Genomic DNA, 17,538 nt, shown 5'->3' on the forward strand with positions numbered 1-17,538 from the left:
GTTGGATATCAACAAATAATGTGATTGATGACTTGGTTGGATGAAAACCTGAATATAGATCGTTCCCATTAACGACAATAACTTGTAATCATGCAAATCAGAGATATAGATCGAAATAACCATTCGTTATGATGTACTTGAGCCCTGAATTATCGAAATGGCAGGATGAAAGACAAAATAAAAGTTTCGAAAAGAAAAAGAAACGAAATAAAAACATGCCCAAAAGCCACCGTTAGAACATTGAAATCATCCGAATCAGTCAGCCCGTAGCCATCGTTATCTCATAGCCTGAGACTAGAACCCTCTAGGACTTATAGTTTGACGTCATTTATTTAGTTTTGTGTAGCGTCTAGTGAGTTGTCGTTAGTGGAGCTCAAGGAAACAAATGATTCCATTGGTTGAACTTTTGAATTCAATTCACGATTTGTTTTCTTTTGCGGCCAAATTCTTGTCTTTTGACGTCATGTTTTGGTCAGTGTCAGGCTACAAGTTAACGATGGCTACGGTCAGCGCCGCAGTTCGTGAGCATTTATCACGATATTTTGACATAGCAATGAGAGGAATCCATCACTGTACGTACCACCCACGACTACACAATTTATATATTTCGACAACCTGTCTTCAAATTGGATTCAATAGTCTGATGTCACGCCGCCCGGCAACGGCGGCCATCTTGGTTCAAAACAAAGAAAATCATTACTTTTTATTCTTCATGCTGGTTAGAACTTTTCATATGCCTTGTGATCAGAATGTGTAAAAGTCAAAACAGGATCAAATTTATGTTTTTTTTTCCCTCTGGATACGCTTTTATGCTCGCCGGAGAAATATTTCATACGGGCGTCCGCCATTGTTTCGATAGTTTAGAGCCAGTGTTACTAAGTTACCATACGTCATGAGGAAGGAAGTGACGTTACGACTGTTGAAGAGCATTGTCGGTAATGCTCAGTATCTGTGGGGTTGATTATTTCGGGTAACAGAAAGATATGTACTGAAGTAAGCTACGTTTTTGCTCCCATCGATATGCGTTTATTGTTTGCTAAAGCTTTATATGTGTCATTATCATTTTCCCAGCCTTTACATTACATCATTCCAGCAGTATTTTGCACAAACATGTTGCGCACCATGGCCGCCACCTGCTTTACTTAAAATCCTGGTTCATAACGACTCATACTTTCTGGTCATGTGATGTTTTCGTACGTTTCGTGATTATTGTTCATTATTTACAGCTTAGCACGTAGATGGCTCTTGAAATGATGATGTAATATGACAGCCATTCACTTCCTTCTCGAAACCAGAATTGGACGTCTTTCTATAGATAGTATGCGCTTGGGTAAGAAGCTCACAGCATTGCCATCCGGAAGTATAACGGACCAACACACAAAACTATGTGTAACCCTATACGTTTATCGTCTGGTTAATACATTTTAGTGAAAATTACTCATAAAGGTGGATGGCAAAAAAACAATAACAAAGACCTGAGTGACGTCAACTTCATTCTATCTAAATAAATTTTCAACTTTCAAACCTTAGACTTCGTTAAAAATGGGTCGTTTGTAGTTCTCAAGGAAACACATGATTCTATTGGTTAAACTAACAAGTAAAACTCACTATTCAGTTACTGTTGGTCGTCACATTGAAGCGTGACGTCATCTTTTAGTCGAGTGTCAGGCTATGAGTTTGCGAAGGCTACGGCCAAAACCGCCCTTTCTTTGAGTACCCAAAGAAAGACAGATAACTCTATAACAAATTACAGATGATCAAATCTACCAATTCACTTGCTCATGGTTCGAAATTAGCTCATTATATCTTCGTTAAAGTTATTGTAGGTGCTTATTAAATTGCATTCTAAGATTGTCCGTCATGATATTTAAAATGTTCATGGTTACACATAGTTTTGTGTGTGGTTCCGTTATACTCTCGGATGGCAATATTGTGAATTTCTTAGCCAAGCGCATACTAGATATCTAAAAATGAACTTTTCCAATTCGGGTATCATTTTTAATATAACGTACGACCTAAGAAAATAAGCTGAAATCAGAAGCCTAAATTAATTGACAAAATGCACGGCTGTATCTTTAAATGACCTAATTTTGTTGAGTTTTTTTTTCTTTTCATTTTGTTTCAATGGAACGAAAATTACGGCTGATAATCTGTCACGGTCCTTCACTAGCAATATTCTCTCATGGTGCATTGGCCCAGAAAGAAACAATTCCCATGTGTTTTTGTTGTAAAATGTATGAATAATTAAATTAATACCAGATATGATAGTAATATGATGAATTTTCTCTCTACGTCGCAACTAATTAGTCTAAAATTTGGCCCATATTTACTGTGAATCAGGTATTCCAAACAGCCACAAACCCTTAACGACCCTCACATAAAAATCGCAGACCTCATCACACACACACACAAAAGATGAGAAAGAGAAACAAGATAATATTATATCTAGATAAAAAACAACGAGGCATGACGAATAAATACCGATTTACCCATAAAACCAGACAAAACAGGATTTGACGTCAGCTAACCCTACCTCTTACTCCCAGTCCTACCTAGTGGTTTCTCTATTATCAGATATTATTCTTATTAATACACATTACTAAGTTGTACCCAAAGACCTTTCCACTTTCCAGTAGCGAGCAGTAGGTACCAAACGAGTGAGTGAAGAAACCACACCAAAGTACCTAATACATGCATTCCATCCTCATGGGAAAAAGAGGTGCTCCACCCTACCACCACGGGTGGCCACGACTTACCAGCACTGACAAAACAAATTTTAAAGAAATATTTTGATACGATTTTTACCATAAATTCAAATATTAATGATTTAACATTATCCCAACTTGCCAAAAAATTCTTAAACCTGACAGAAGCCTTAGGTTTAAGTTTTGTTGTTTTTATTTTTGAGTTTCATTTTTTTTTCTTTTTGGACAGATGGAGCCATGTTAATGATAATGATAATGTGTCGATAAATGAAGAAAATAATGCCTGCCCAAGATATCAGAACAAGGCGTTTTGTCAATGCACGACCGAAAACTACTCACTCTACGCCCAGACATCAGACAACATTACCTACTGCCCACACAACCACACATAATAATATGAGGATGAGTAGGTGTGGGTGCGAGTGGCACATTACGTCACGTTGTAATGAGAAGAGGAAATAGGGGAGTTCCGTCTACACCACAGAATAAAGATTTAGTATACACAGCTATCAAACCAGGCAGTTCCCAAACACCTCCAACCATTCCTATTGTGGTCTAGTGGTATGACACTCGCTTTCGGATCGGAAGGTTCTGGTTTCGAGCCTCGCTCAGAGTATAGTTGAGTCCTTGGAAAAGGCTCTTTACTCACATTCTCTCACCTTACTCAGGTGTAAAATGAGTACCTGGTTAACAGCGTGTCTCTGTCCGAAAAAAAATTTGTGATATCGCCTACATGGCGTCATGCCCCGTCCTACATGTTAAGTGTTGCTGTTATCCAGGGACCCCTTTTAAAGCGCTTTGAGCACGTTCAGTGGATATTGCGCTATATAAACTAGAGTGGTACGGTTCAAATCTTGTGAAGAGGGAGAAAATCGATTTTTCACAGTGTGGTGTTGAATGAATACATGTTCCTGTCTCTTTTTGTAAAATTCCCTATTTAATATCTAAGAAAACGTAATTTCTCTTAACTTGAAATCTTATGAGGATTGGAACCTGGGTTTCTGTCTATGAGCTTTTTGTAAGAATTTTTAATGTAATTTTAAAAATATAATCGGAAACCTATATTACCGTTATATTATATTATATTATATTATATTATATTATATTATATTATATTATATTATATTATATTATATTATATTATATCATATTATATTATACTATACTATATTATATTATATTATAGTATACTATATTATATTATATTATAGTATACTATATCATATTATAGTATATTAAATGATATCATATTATAATATATTATATCAGACAGACAAAATTTTATGTTTTATTTGGGGAGAAATAATAATTTCTTAGAGTTAGTTACAAAAAACTAAAATTTCACATAAATGGCCATTTTAACTTTCAAATCCCTTCCTAGCATCTACAGTGCTCAGACATCTACAATTTTGGAACGATGTATCATAAAATATGTTAATAATATGTTATTGTTTTCTGGTCGAAATGGCAAAAACAAAAAAAATCCTTTTTGTAAGTGTAAGGCAAGTGTCGTTATACAGCAGTATACTTGCCATGAATCATACGGTTCGGTGAATTGCTAAACCAGGTACAAACCAAGGCAACATTGCGTGAGCCGCAAGATCCGGGTCTGAGGTATCCTAGATGCCATTAAACCTATGCTCCACCTAACACAACATTCTTAATACATTACCACCACCGCCAACACAAGAATCATCGTCTGGGTCAGCTGTTTACATTTTCTCGCACATAATCCTTACTCATAAAACATTTTTCTTTTTTTAATCTGTAAATTTTGTTCCTTTTCCCACTCGTAACACCAAGATAATACTTTCCATCTCACTTTTAACATCTCTGATGAACTTGGATTTTATTTTATTTCTTAATTAATGCGTAGAGGCCGGAAATTCATATTAACTTAATGCGTATAAATCTAGTGGTAACGTTAGAATAATAATAATATGCAATAATAAAATAAGTAAATTCTCGCACATCCTTTTAGACGAAATCGCACAATGATTTGTAGTGACTTCATGGCAAGAAAAACCGTCAATCCTATACTAGCCCCTGAGCTGTTCAATGACGTCACCTCATCAAAGAGATCAAGAAAACAACCAAAGTTGCTAAGTCAGATTACCTTTCGGGTACTATTGTTTACAATCTATTTAATAGGAGAGGTGGCCGAGTGGACAAGGCATTGCTCTAACACTTGGAGGCCTGGATTCGAGCCCAATTGTAGGTAAAACACTGTGACTGATATATGGGATATCATAGACTAAAGAAAAAGAAACAAGTTCTATGGAGGTGAATAAAGGGAATCTATTGGGTTTATTTTAGACTTTAAAAAGTTGAACATTTCCAGCATGTCGGGTTGTTCAGGAACTGTTTTCAGAAAGAATTTGCCTATCCTCGTTGATAATCACATGGCCATCAAATTAAAAAAGAATCCACGTGATTTGACGACAATGAGTTTAGTCTAGCTTGACCAGACAATCACTTCTCCCATTTTCTATATGCATATTGCCATAGACCTGACCATTGTCACCATGAGAAGCCCTATTCGCATTGCTGTTGCCACCCTCTTGGTGAAAACGTTTAGGTCTGTGGTTAATATGAAATAAGTAATGGGAGAAATTATTGTTTGAAAAAAATTTTTAGGATCGTCGTTAAAGGCGTGACTATCAGCCGTTGGAGATGAGTGTGAAATTACGGAGTTATAGTTAGACACCGAAGCTCGCCTAACGAACGACTTGCCCAACACGTGACCATTTTTTTTCTCGCGTCCTCTCGTCTAATCTCGTCACTCCCGAATAGAAAGAGGAGGCGGAGCTCATATGATATAACGCAATGAAAGTTCTGTCTGATGACGGGTGGGGGGATATCACCTCTCCAAAACTTACCTTATTATATGAGATCTTGAGATTCTTATCCAATCATCGATTGCTCGTTTGACAGTTCGCTTGTGAACAGTTAGGAGATCATCTCTTGATTTATGGGCAGGCGGCTTTGCGTAAAGGCGGTGAGTGTTGTATACATCAAAGAGTACCGCTGACCGATGGGTAAATAGTGGTTGTGTAACCCAAAAGCCCTGCCGTCTCGACTGCAAGGTCTTGTATGTAATAGTTGCGTCACCATCTCAAGGCTCAGGAATTAATTAGTGAGCTGATTCAAACAATGTGGGTTTCAAATTTATCGTATACGTAATCATTTGGAAGCTACAGAGAAAGGTGTTTTTGTGTAATCCCTTTCACACACACACACACGCGCGCGCGCGCACACACACACACACACACACAAACATATACAAACAATACACAAACAATACACATCCCTGGTCATCTATTGCCTATATTATTAATGTTAATATATACATCCCATGCTGATTGTCACTACCCCCCCCCCCCCCCCCCAACCATTTCCACCATCCAAGTACCAGCGGCCTTTTCTCTTTGATTTCGTATCATGGTCTACCCGAAGCCCAACACCTCGATCGTTTGTGGGTCAACCCCCCCCCCTCCCCCCACCTTCCCCCGTAATCAATTTATAATTTTCTCTCTGTATAGAGCGCCACATGCACAATTATATACTATTGAATGACACTGACCTTGCCCCTCCCCTAACACAAGCCAACAGCAACCCAAGCTATCCTCTATCACGTGACCTTAGATCCGATGCTGCATACCGCTTGAGAGTCTTCACTATCCAGATCTCGTTCATGGTCACGTGAGAAGGCTATATCCGTTCGGGTTCGGCGTTCGGGTTCGGCGTTCGACCCGATTTCGTTAAAAGCCTATTACCTTTACTGTGACGGGCTTCTCGGTTACATAACTAAAACGTACATTAAAAACGAGTAGGCAGATGAATCTTGATCTCTACCTTCTTTCTCCTGGACAGAAAATATCAATTACAAGCTATGCGTACCGTACAAACCAGGGTGATGAAGTGTAAATGATGACGATAATGAACGGTTGGAGATTATTACTTGTTAAATATAGGACCGGAAGGAGATCAAAGGTTGAGAGGTTATTGACTCGATGAGCGCTGGCTGGATTCTAAGACGCATACAGTCATACGTGGATGAGTTCGAATGTGACCCTCGGGCAAATGGGGGATTTTGTTGAACTTACTGCACTTTTGCGATAATATTTCTCTAAACGTTTACGTCACGTCTATGGGCTGATAATTTTATGAGAAGATGCATAGTTAGGAATAGACATGAATTCTTGATTTGCGCTTGTCTGGTCTATAAGCCTCATAATTTCCATTTTGCTTCTCATAGTCTTTGTTTTGTGATCAATCCCTGAAATGTTATTCTTTGTGCGATGTCTCGTTTTTCTTCAAGAATTTGACTGTGAATTAAAATTTAACGTGTATTAAAAAAAACAAACTTTTTAAAGCTGTAATAAATGTGATTAGTAGGCTCGAGGAAGTTCGTAGATTTTAGCATTTAGTTCATGGCTTTATTTGTAAACATCACAAATAACTTTCATCAGGTTATAACAATTTGATATAAGGTGGGCGTCTCTCTGCATTTTTGTAAACATATTAATATCTTATTTTGGCAGGATTGTGTAAGCTTTAAAACTTTTGCATTTGTTTACTATGGTTTTTGTTTTTAAGGGTTTTACGGCGCTTGCAACACATTTAGGTTATATCAGCGCCAGTAAAAAGGAAGAAAATGGGATAGTAAAAAGTTCTAGACTTACAATTAAAGCACCCAATAAAAAGTAAGACATAGGGGAACTGGGAACAAATAGGGATCAGATGCAGATTCCAAGAGCATACCACCAATGTGGAATGCGTCCATTTTTTCATCCCCTCCTATTGTTAAAGCCATGTCCAATAGTATAGAAACGTGTTAAAGACGTTCATATCCCTCATAAAAATGTACTTTCTGTTACAATCTGGATTTCAGATAATGTCTTGAGTCCGACCAGCAAGCAAAGAGAAATTAAAATGACCTAGACTTTCAACATCAACGTTAAGTATAGAATTTTGTTTGTTTGCAATTTTGACTTAAGATTAATAACACGATAAGTCTACTTTCTTGAAATAGATTTAAGAAAACAACCGAAGTTGCTAAGTTAGATTATCTTTCGGATACTATTGTTTACAATCTATTTAATGGGAGAGGTGGACGAGTGGACAAGGCATTGCTCTAACACTTGGAGACCCGGATTCGAGCCCCACTGTAGGTAAATTATTTCCTTTTTACCCCTGAGCACGAATCGTATAAACGTGCATTAAGTTGCAAGCAAATATCATGCTGAACGGTCTTATAATGACAAAACCCGTTTTCACCCTGACTTGGAAAACGTAACGACAAATATTGATCGATTACGATAATTCCCAACACTTGTCAAAAAGTCACGAACCGGATACTCGAATAGAAGAAGATATTGGCTTTTTAAAAGTATATACCATGACGCTATAGTCTTTTTGAAAACGTTAGGGTCATGTTAATCAATCTATAATTGAGTTACAAGTTATTTGGCCAATATTATGAGAAACAAATATAATATTTTGAAGATAAAACAGGCACTCAGTTTGACTCGATCAGTTTGTGGAGCATAGATCGCATTTTTATAAAGATTTTTTTTCCTAACATAAAACCTACCTGTTTTTAGGGGCCTGGCAATTTTTATGCAAGAAACATTCTTGAGTCTTAATCGAATAACATTAATCTGACGTTAACCATTCGACATTAATGTAATAACATTGCCTTTTAATTTGTCGTCAGTGCAAGTCATACAAAGACATCTGCATAAGAATATACCCGACCCTTTTAAGCCGCATAAAGCTATATAAGAGGCTAAAACATAATATATTTTTGTTCACTGACAACACGTATTCTTTCACTCTGTTCAGAAAGCTTCTACTTTATATATATAAAGATTAAGATGGTCCCAACTTATCAATGTAATACATCCTCCCCAACATATCAATGTAAACATCCTCCACCAACTTATCAATGTAATACATCCTCCCCAATTTATCAATGTAATGCATCCTCCCCAAATTATCAATGTAAACATCCTCCCCAACTTATCAATGTAATACATCCTCAGGTTTCAAATTTTTAATTTTTTGTTTCATTTGAAGTCATCTGAATCAATAGATATATTACAAGGAAAAGATTGTTTTGGCTGATGTAATGAAATGTCAATGTAGAGCAGATACAGTTTATTGGACTCACTGGTGATAAAACAAAGAGTAATTACTTACCTGAAAGTCGAAGGTATACCATCAAGTCGCAAAGGAAAAAAAAAACCACTTCTTAACCCTCTCCTTACCACCTGGCGCAAAATCGCCACATTTGTTACGACACAATATACATTTATTCTCTTATTAAGATTTATTTTGTACATCACAATGATCTTTGTTTAATTAATAAGAACATATGTTGTTTTGTAGAGATTGTTTGAGTTTAAAGAATCAATTTTTCTGCTGGGTAAGCCTGCCATTTTGGGAAAATATTGAAAATGATCGGTAAGGAGAGAGTTAGACGTGTTTATATGATTGCTAATTTCCAAACGTATCAACCCGACTCTTTAAAAGCCGAAAATTGTTGGAAAATTGAATAAATATTATAATCGTGCCTAGATTTGACCATTTTTACATTTAGGTTACAAACAGATGGTGACCTGTGAGCATGCAGATACGTCAAAACAAATGATTGAGGGATTGATTTAATGGGTATCGAAAAATCAGTAAAACATTTGCCGATATCTACAGAAAACTACACAGTGGCAAAGGAACAGGACTTAGGCCAACTGGAAATTCGGCAAAGGTTTATCAACAGACTTAACCCAATTACGACAGGGAAAGAGTTCAATAACTGTTCTTTACTGAGAACAGTGATAGCGATCCTACTCGGGCACCAATGACGTCTGAATCGCTTTACTTTCACTTCTCTCTATGTGAAATCCGCCGTCAGATCTATGGTTATATTCGGATAAATTATGAATGAAACTATTTTTTGATCACATAGAGAACACTAATGTTAAAGGTCTAAAGAGACAAAGAAAGAACTTGCCACTGCTTAAGAAAAAAAATACGGATCATCTACATGTCAAGGAAAAGGCAATGTGGATGAGTATGAGTATTAGTGTGTGGGTCTGTGTGTGTGTGTGTGTGTGTGTGTGTGTGTATATACATATATTATATATATATATATATATATATATATATATATATTATATATATATATACATATATATATATATATATATATATATATATATATATATAATATATATATATATATATATATATATATATATATATATATATATATATATATATATATATATATATATATAGAGAGAGAGAGAGAGAGAGAGAGAGAGAGAGAGGTAGGGGATGGGGAGAGATTTGTAGAGGTAACGATGACTCACCTGAGTTCCATTGCATCCATCCAGACCTGGGGGTCCTCTGGGTCCAGCGGGTCCTGGGATTCCCTGTAGATAACAATATAATGAATCATTCATCTCATGATCATACTGATATTCGAGGAGCTCACTCAAAAAACTAGTTAAGTTAATCCTATTTTTAAGAAACCCAGTTTTCTTCAATGACTCATCATGGTTTGATTAATTTGATGCGATATTTTAAGTTTTCGAAAGTTTAGCTCTTATCTTGACATGCAAAGTACCTAACAGATTAAAACAAAAAAAGGTAGATTACTCATTGTCTAAATAAGATTTGATTTAGCAAGGTGGGCTCTTAATCCGTTGAAGATGCGAGTTTGTTTTTGTTTTTAGGGATTTTACGGCGCTTGCAACACTATCAGGTCATTTCAGCGCCAGTAAAAAGAAACATATGATAGAAGAAAAAGTGTAGATCTAAAGTTAAAAGCACCAAAATGAAAGCAAGACAAAGGAGACTGGTTCAAATAGTCAAATAGGGAACAGAATGATTTCACGAGCAATCCAACGATGTGCCTATTTTGACATTACCATAAAATCGCATCCAGGCACAAGCAAAAGATCCCGCGTTACGAAGGATACAATTAAATGTTTACAAATTATATTATATTCAAAACTAATACCTATTATAGTATATATACACATTTAAGAGATTATTCAAAAGGAGAAAAAAATCGTATCTCAAAAAAGATATTATACATTTGACTGTGTCCCTCTCAGCTAAGGATCAGTAAAAGAAAAAAAAATCGAACAATATCAATCCAGAATAACGCTAAAGACAGAGAGCAACGTGGAAAGGGAAAACAGAGAGACACACACACACACACACACACACACACACACACACACAGAGAGAGAGAGAGAGAGAGAGAGAGAGAGAGAGAGAGAGAGAGAGAGAGAGAGAGAGAGGGGGGGGGGGGGGGGGGGAGTGGAGAAGAATTTCGTGCCCACAATGGAAAGTAAGAAGACCCCACGATGATGCGAGTTTGGATATAGCAATGTATTATTCCCCTCAAGTTGTTTAGCCTTGGTGAATGCCATGTTCAAACATCCTTTAGCTAATTAATTAAACTTACCTACCTTACTTTAACATTGACTCGTCTTCCGGGTTTTAATTGAAGGAATGTGGCTATGCCTTCTTTAGAAAGCAGACTAATTCAATCCAGACCTGCCATTGGCAACGAATTGTGCGGCTATGTGGTCTAGTGGTATGACACTCGCTTTCGGATCGGAAGGTCTTGGGTTCGAGCCTCGTTCGGTGCATAGTTGAGTCCTTGGAGAAGGCTTTTTACTCACATTAGATCTAAATGGTAGATTATACCGTGCTGAGATGTGCGAAATGTGCCCGCACTTGAAAGCTTAGAGATTGCAGTTTCAATCCAACTTCTACCTTAGCCTATGTTTAATCTAGGGAAAATCTTATGACCTGGATAAGTGCCTTTTTGTTGCGTGGAAGAAATAACATTAACATTCTTAATTTCATTGTCTGAATACCTAACGAGTCAAAGACTGCTCGAATCATGTTTACAAGTCTGACAGCCAAAATTGTTATGGTCTCACTGTTATGCGGCTATGTGGTCTAGTGGTATGACGCTCGCTCCTGGGTTCTTGCCTTGCTCAGCGCATAGTTGAGTCCTTGGAAAAGGCTCTTTACTCACATTCTCTCACCGTATTCAGGTGTAAAATGAGTACCTGGCCGTTAACAGCGTTGTATCTGTCCGAAAAAAAAAGTAATATCGCCTAACTGGCGTGTTGTCCCGTCCTATATGTTACATATTGCTGTTGGCTAGGGGCCCCTTGTAAAGCGCGTTGAGCACGTTTAGTGGATATTGCGCTTTATAAAAGATCAATTTTAATTATTTTTTTTATTGTAAGAGCACTCAGACCAACTCGTTGAGCCTCAATCTGACATTATTTCAGGATGAACCGTAAGAAAGTGAATTTCAAGTGATCTCAAACATGACAGCTGAGCTTTTTTTCTCTCTTTATAATACCGTATTCATTCTCATCAATATAATCATATATACAAGTAACACGTGTTGTAAATTGTTAAACACTACATTCAATATTTAGCGTCAAAACCATGTTTAAATTTCCTCCATTACAGCAATATTGAGTTCGAATAACAACAAAAACAGGATCTTTTTAACCCAATAAGAAAAATCCCCATCCCAACAATATAATGTTTGATTATTATGACTGCTTTTGTCTAATGCTCGAATGCTTATAATTCAAAATAAAAAAACAAAAAACAAATCATATTATTATGTTATAACCTCAAAAGCAGCTATGTGGTCTAGTGGTATGGCACTCGCTTTCGGATCGGAAGGTCCTGGGTTCGAGCCTCGCGCTCGGCGCATAGTTGAGTCCTTGGATAAGGCTCTTTAATCACATTCTCTCACCGTACTCAGGTGTAGAATGAGTACCTGGCCGATAACAGCGTTGTCTTTGTCCGAAAAATTGTAATATCGCCTCACAGGCCTCATGTCCCGTCCTACATGTTAAATGTTGCTGTTGACCAGGGACCCCTTATAAAGCACTTTGATCACATTTAGTGGATATTGCGCTATGTAAAGCTCAATTATTAAATTATTAAAAGCAAAGGTGGAAAGTCTTATTAGTAGGAATAATAATATTTTTTTCTTTTCCCGATAATATCACAAATCGCCTAAGCTTTATCAATCAACATAAACAAACGAACCCCCTCCCTAAAAGAACCTGAGCTATTTTAACAAGGCTGTAAGCGGGTGTGTACTAGGTGTATGTATCATTATCATCAAATTTCTCTCCTGAGATGCGAAGGTAAGAGCAGTAAACGTAGTGTCTAAACAATAAATGGCAAACTAAAAGAAACTCAAAACCGCAAACTCAGCGGTTTTGCCAGAGAGAGAGAGAGAGAGAGAGAGAGAGAGAGAGAGAGAGAGAGAGAGAGAGAGAGAGAGAGAGAGAGAGAGAACGAAATTGATCATAATTTCCGCCCTGGGTTTGTCTACTTAGCCCTTATCTTGAGTCAGAAATGCATAAAGTGTGTCAATATAACATTAGTTTGGTCATGTTGGGTTTTGACAGAACAGCGATAGAAACGATTATGAATCGAGAAAAAGACTAGACGTCTTTCATTTAACATTCTGAGAGATAAACACCTGTGTTTTACATAAATTTGGATTCATCAAAATAATCATTTAAACATAAACGTAAAAGAGTATTAAAAAGAAACGAAATATCTTTAGAATATAATAAATTATATCTTATCTTAATATATAAAATGGGTACTTAAACCAAATTATGGACTATACTTGCATTGGTCTAAGTTTTAAAAAAATAATCTTTAAAATGAATGACTCACAGGTATTCCGTGAATTCCTGGGTGACCTGGTGTTCCCATCTTGCCCTGGAAGAATAAAAAGATTAAAAATAAATTAAGTGAATTGGTACCATGGCTTCACAGAATATAATTGCTGTGCTCTAAGACAGATAACTTCATGAATCTATCGATAACGATAAGATGACCCTCGACTTGTCTAGCTAAGATATCGGTGGTTCAGAGAAATTTTGGCAGGTCAGGGGTCATCATATTGGATCGGTTTCAAAGTAAACGTATACGTATTCTGGTTAAAATGGAAAAAAAAGGGGAAAAAAAGAATGTTTTGTCTCCGTGAAGCAAAGTAAATAATGTAATCAGCCATTTTAAAGTTTAACTAACAAACAAAACAGAAAGCGTGCACATTATAATGTGTGTGTATCTTAAGGGATAAAACGGAGAAAGAGAATAAGAGGCACAGAAATTAGTGAAAAGCAATATCTGAGAATGAGAATTTACAACATGGCTGCACATTCCAGGGCTGGGTTGAATTAATTAAAGCCAGATTTTTCTACCGTGAGAAAAGATACATTTAACAGGTATATAACTTGGAAAGTCGGGTATTTGCTTCGTTTCTTCCGGAATCGACAGAGTACGAATTATGTGGACTTTTCAAGAAAAGAAAAATACACGTGCCCCATAATCACCCATAACTTGTCGGTAAATTGATGAAGTTATTTGGGGGTCTTGTTTGTTATTTTCTGTTTCTTTTAAAGACATTTTCCTTCTTACTTTCTAACTCTGCTGCTTTTATCATTATCTCGTCGCATGCCAGCACGGCTAATCGTCTATGGCTGGACAATCGTTTCGGGAGTTTAGAAAGCGCAGGATGGACGTGGTTGAATTGCGCCAACTAATTTAAGACCCATCTATACCAAAGAGGGGAGGAGGAGGAGGGAAAAAAAACACAGAGAGAGAAGGGGGTGGGGGTTGGGGGATACACAGAGAAAGAGGGAGGGTGGTCACGGTTGAATTGTTCGAATTCATTTATGTCTCGCCCATTACTTTGAAGTCTCGGGTTTTTAAATTTCTGATGGGTCGGTGTCATTCAATTAGTAAATGGGACGAAAAAATTTTCGTTGTCTAAATATATCTACATAGACGTTTTGTCAGTGTAAGCTGCAGTCTAAGCTACGGTGCAGCCCTAGAAATTCTAGGAAGCTCGCAATCCAAATACACCAGGTTAGAGCGAATACCATATGAATGTCATGGAACATGTACCTAAAACAGTGCAGACACACGCCCACTCGGAACTTCTTCGTCGGATGACTTCCGACATGCTTGTCAGACTATTAATGTCGACACTTCAAAAAGCTAATTAATTGTATATAGGATGAGTGCACAGCTAAGTAGTAGGTACGGGGTCGTTACGATCGTTTGAATTGGTGGTGACAACTCGAGTAAACAGACTTTTAAAAAACACGAAGTGCAGGCAGATTAAAGATACATTGACATAGTCATGAATGTTTACATAAAGTTTACTTGCATTAATACATATATCTTAATTTCAGACTTGTTTATAGATGGCCACCTACGAGAAAACAGATGCTTGATAGGACAGACCATCCCTGTAAAAGTATGTTTTATTTCCGTATTTCGAATAGGTAGGACACATGTGATGTTACACTCCCTTACCACATCATACATTAACTTCTTTAAATGCATACAACGCCCACGACAAACGATGATGATGAATATGAAGGTGATAATGATGATGACGACGACGACGATGATATCTCGAGATGACAAACCATGAAAAAAGAGTTGGATGATTAAATAGTTGTTAACGTCTAAACGTGCTTAAGCGGAGTTATCAGGTCTTGTGACAATCTTATGCTATAGAGAGTTCGAAGATGACGTCACTCAGGTCTTTGGTATTGTTTTTTGCCATCCGCGTTTATGAGTAATGCTCACTGAACTGTATTAACCCGACAATAAACGTAAATGGATGCACACAGTTTTGTGTGTTGGTCCGTTATACTTCCGGATGGCAATGTTATGGGCTTCTTAGCCAAGCGCATATTATCTATAATCACTTTCATAAGAAACAGTCAGAAAATAAGGACTAATTTTACTAGAGACCAGAGGTAAATCGCAGCGGACTGGCACACTTGTGAAATAGAAACTTACTCGCCCACAAATCAAGACCAGTGAAATAAAAGACAAGGGCAATAATTAGGCAGGCTACAAGGACGATAACAAAAGAATTAATGGTATGAAAGGAACAGCAATACGTCAGTTATTTACAAATCGTTCCAATTGATGCAATGTGTAGAAAAATCTCCATCGCTCATTGCGAGCACATGTGTTGTTTCACTTTGAGCGAATTCTAGTGCCAATATCAACCATACTCATTCATATCGTGTCAGCCAAGTGCACCTAACATGTTTCATTGATTTCAAATGTCGGCATTCAACAGGAATGCACTCACACACAAAAAGAGGAATCGGAGCTCTCTATATTTTTCCATTCTGAACATATCTAAACGTGTTTTTGACCCTATGTTCGTGTCATATACCTAAAGCTGTTTCATTCACCTGTGAATTGCAAATTCGCCTACCTTACAGAGATCAAAATTGTGTAATGGGAAACGATCTATAGAGGTCTTATTCTTCCTATGAAGAATAATCATTGCAACGATGAAGGTTGAGAAATTATTACTTTGAATGACATAATGATTCGTTTTCTTGTCCAATAAACTTGTTATAATATATGGCCAATCCAGATACAAACCACGCCCGTCGCTTGAAATTTACAGAAGTAAAGTTTACATTTTAGCGTTAAAAAAACCATACCATGAAGGTTGGTAAAGGAAGGAAATTGACGTCACTCAGTTCCTTGTAATGGTTTTTAGCCAGCCATTTATGAGTAATTCTCACTAAATTCTATCAATCGGACTATAAACGTTCAAGGTTACACATAGTTTTGTGTGTTGGAGCAATAGTCCGGCCGGCGGATGTTGTGAGCATTTTGGCTAAACGCACAGTATCAATGTAAAAAAAAAAAAAAAATGCATGACGATTCTCCCACTATTTGCATTAATTTCATGGAGAAATTGTTGCTTTGATTTTGACGGGCTAAAATGACAACGGTTTATTGGTTTGTAGAGTATGAATATTTTTTTTTTATAAATCTGACACATTGAAATATTATAAAAGCTACTTCCCAGTGATGAGGCTGATAAATAGTGCCAGACAGATTAAGAAACGTAAAATGGGGGCGTTAAGGCACCGCACAATCCAGAAGAAAAGCACAACACCCCTGCCTTTTGTTTATATACAATATAAACAAACAGAACGTGTGCAGATTCCCCAATAGAACAGGGTGTCAAATTCCATGGCCATGCTCAAATAACCTTTTCATAAATATTTTATTTCTGATACAATCTCGTGTCGCATTTGTTGAGACTTGCATTTAGGAAGTGACTAATTTCCGCTTTTCAGATAGACGATAAACGAACATGTGCGGTTTTGTGGTCAACAGGTAAGACACTCGTCTTGGACTCCATGGGCCCCGGTTCGAGCCAAATTGTTGGCGGTGCGATTTTTAAATCTTGGGGGGGGGGATCTCTTTATTCACATTTCCTCACTACACCCAGGTGTAAAATGAGCACCTCACCCATAAAAGCGTCATCTGTCGAGAGATGAAATGTAACAGCGCGTCGCTTTTTGTCCTACATTCTAAGAGTTGTTGTTGGCTTGGAACACTTTACTATCCAATTTTCACACATTTTGTGGATATTGCGCTATGTGAAGATTCAAATTAATTAAAAAAAAAAAGAATAAACATTGAACAACAACAACAAGAAAACATCCTTGTCGCTTGAATAAAGTCTAACTCTTCGTCTTCAGGCACAGCTGCCTTCAAAGCTCTACATATCGAAAACTTTTAAAATTCATAAAATGGGACATATTATTTCAACGAAATTATTGCTGAACCCGTTGTTCCAGGACCATTCATGTATCCTCATCGACAGACAACGGCATTATGGAAGAGATTTAATCCGTAGTCTACGGAAAAGCAATGCCAGGAGAGAGAGCAGCTCAGTGTTAAAGACCCGGTGACA

At 37.1% G+C, this 17,538-nt stretch overlaps 1 protein-coding gene across 1 annotated transcript in view; it reads right to left on the minus strand.

Moving 5' to 3' along the window:
• LOC144981108 (uncharacterized) overlaps positions 1-17,538 on the minus strand; it is a 109,976-nt gene that overhangs the window by 62,031 nt on the left and 30,407 nt on the right. The window contains exons 5-6 of the mRNA XM_078929237.1: positions 13,458-13,502; positions 10,082-10,144 (exon numbers count right to left, since the gene is read on the minus strand). Coding sequence (XP_078785363.1) covers positions 10,082-10,144; positions 13,458-13,502 — 108 coding nt within the window. The remainder of the gene's footprint in view (positions 1-10,081; positions 10,145-13,457; positions 13,503-17,538) is intronic.

This window comes from Berghia stephanieae, chromosome 10, assembly GCF_034508935.2.
Source record: "Berghia stephanieae isolate SIO BIC M18660-M18661 chromosome 10, UCSD_Bste_1.3, whole genome shotgun sequence".
In the NCBI taxonomy this organism is placed as follows: Eukaryota; Metazoa; Mollusca; class Gastropoda; order Nudibranchia; family Aeolidiidae; genus Berghia; species Berghia stephanieae.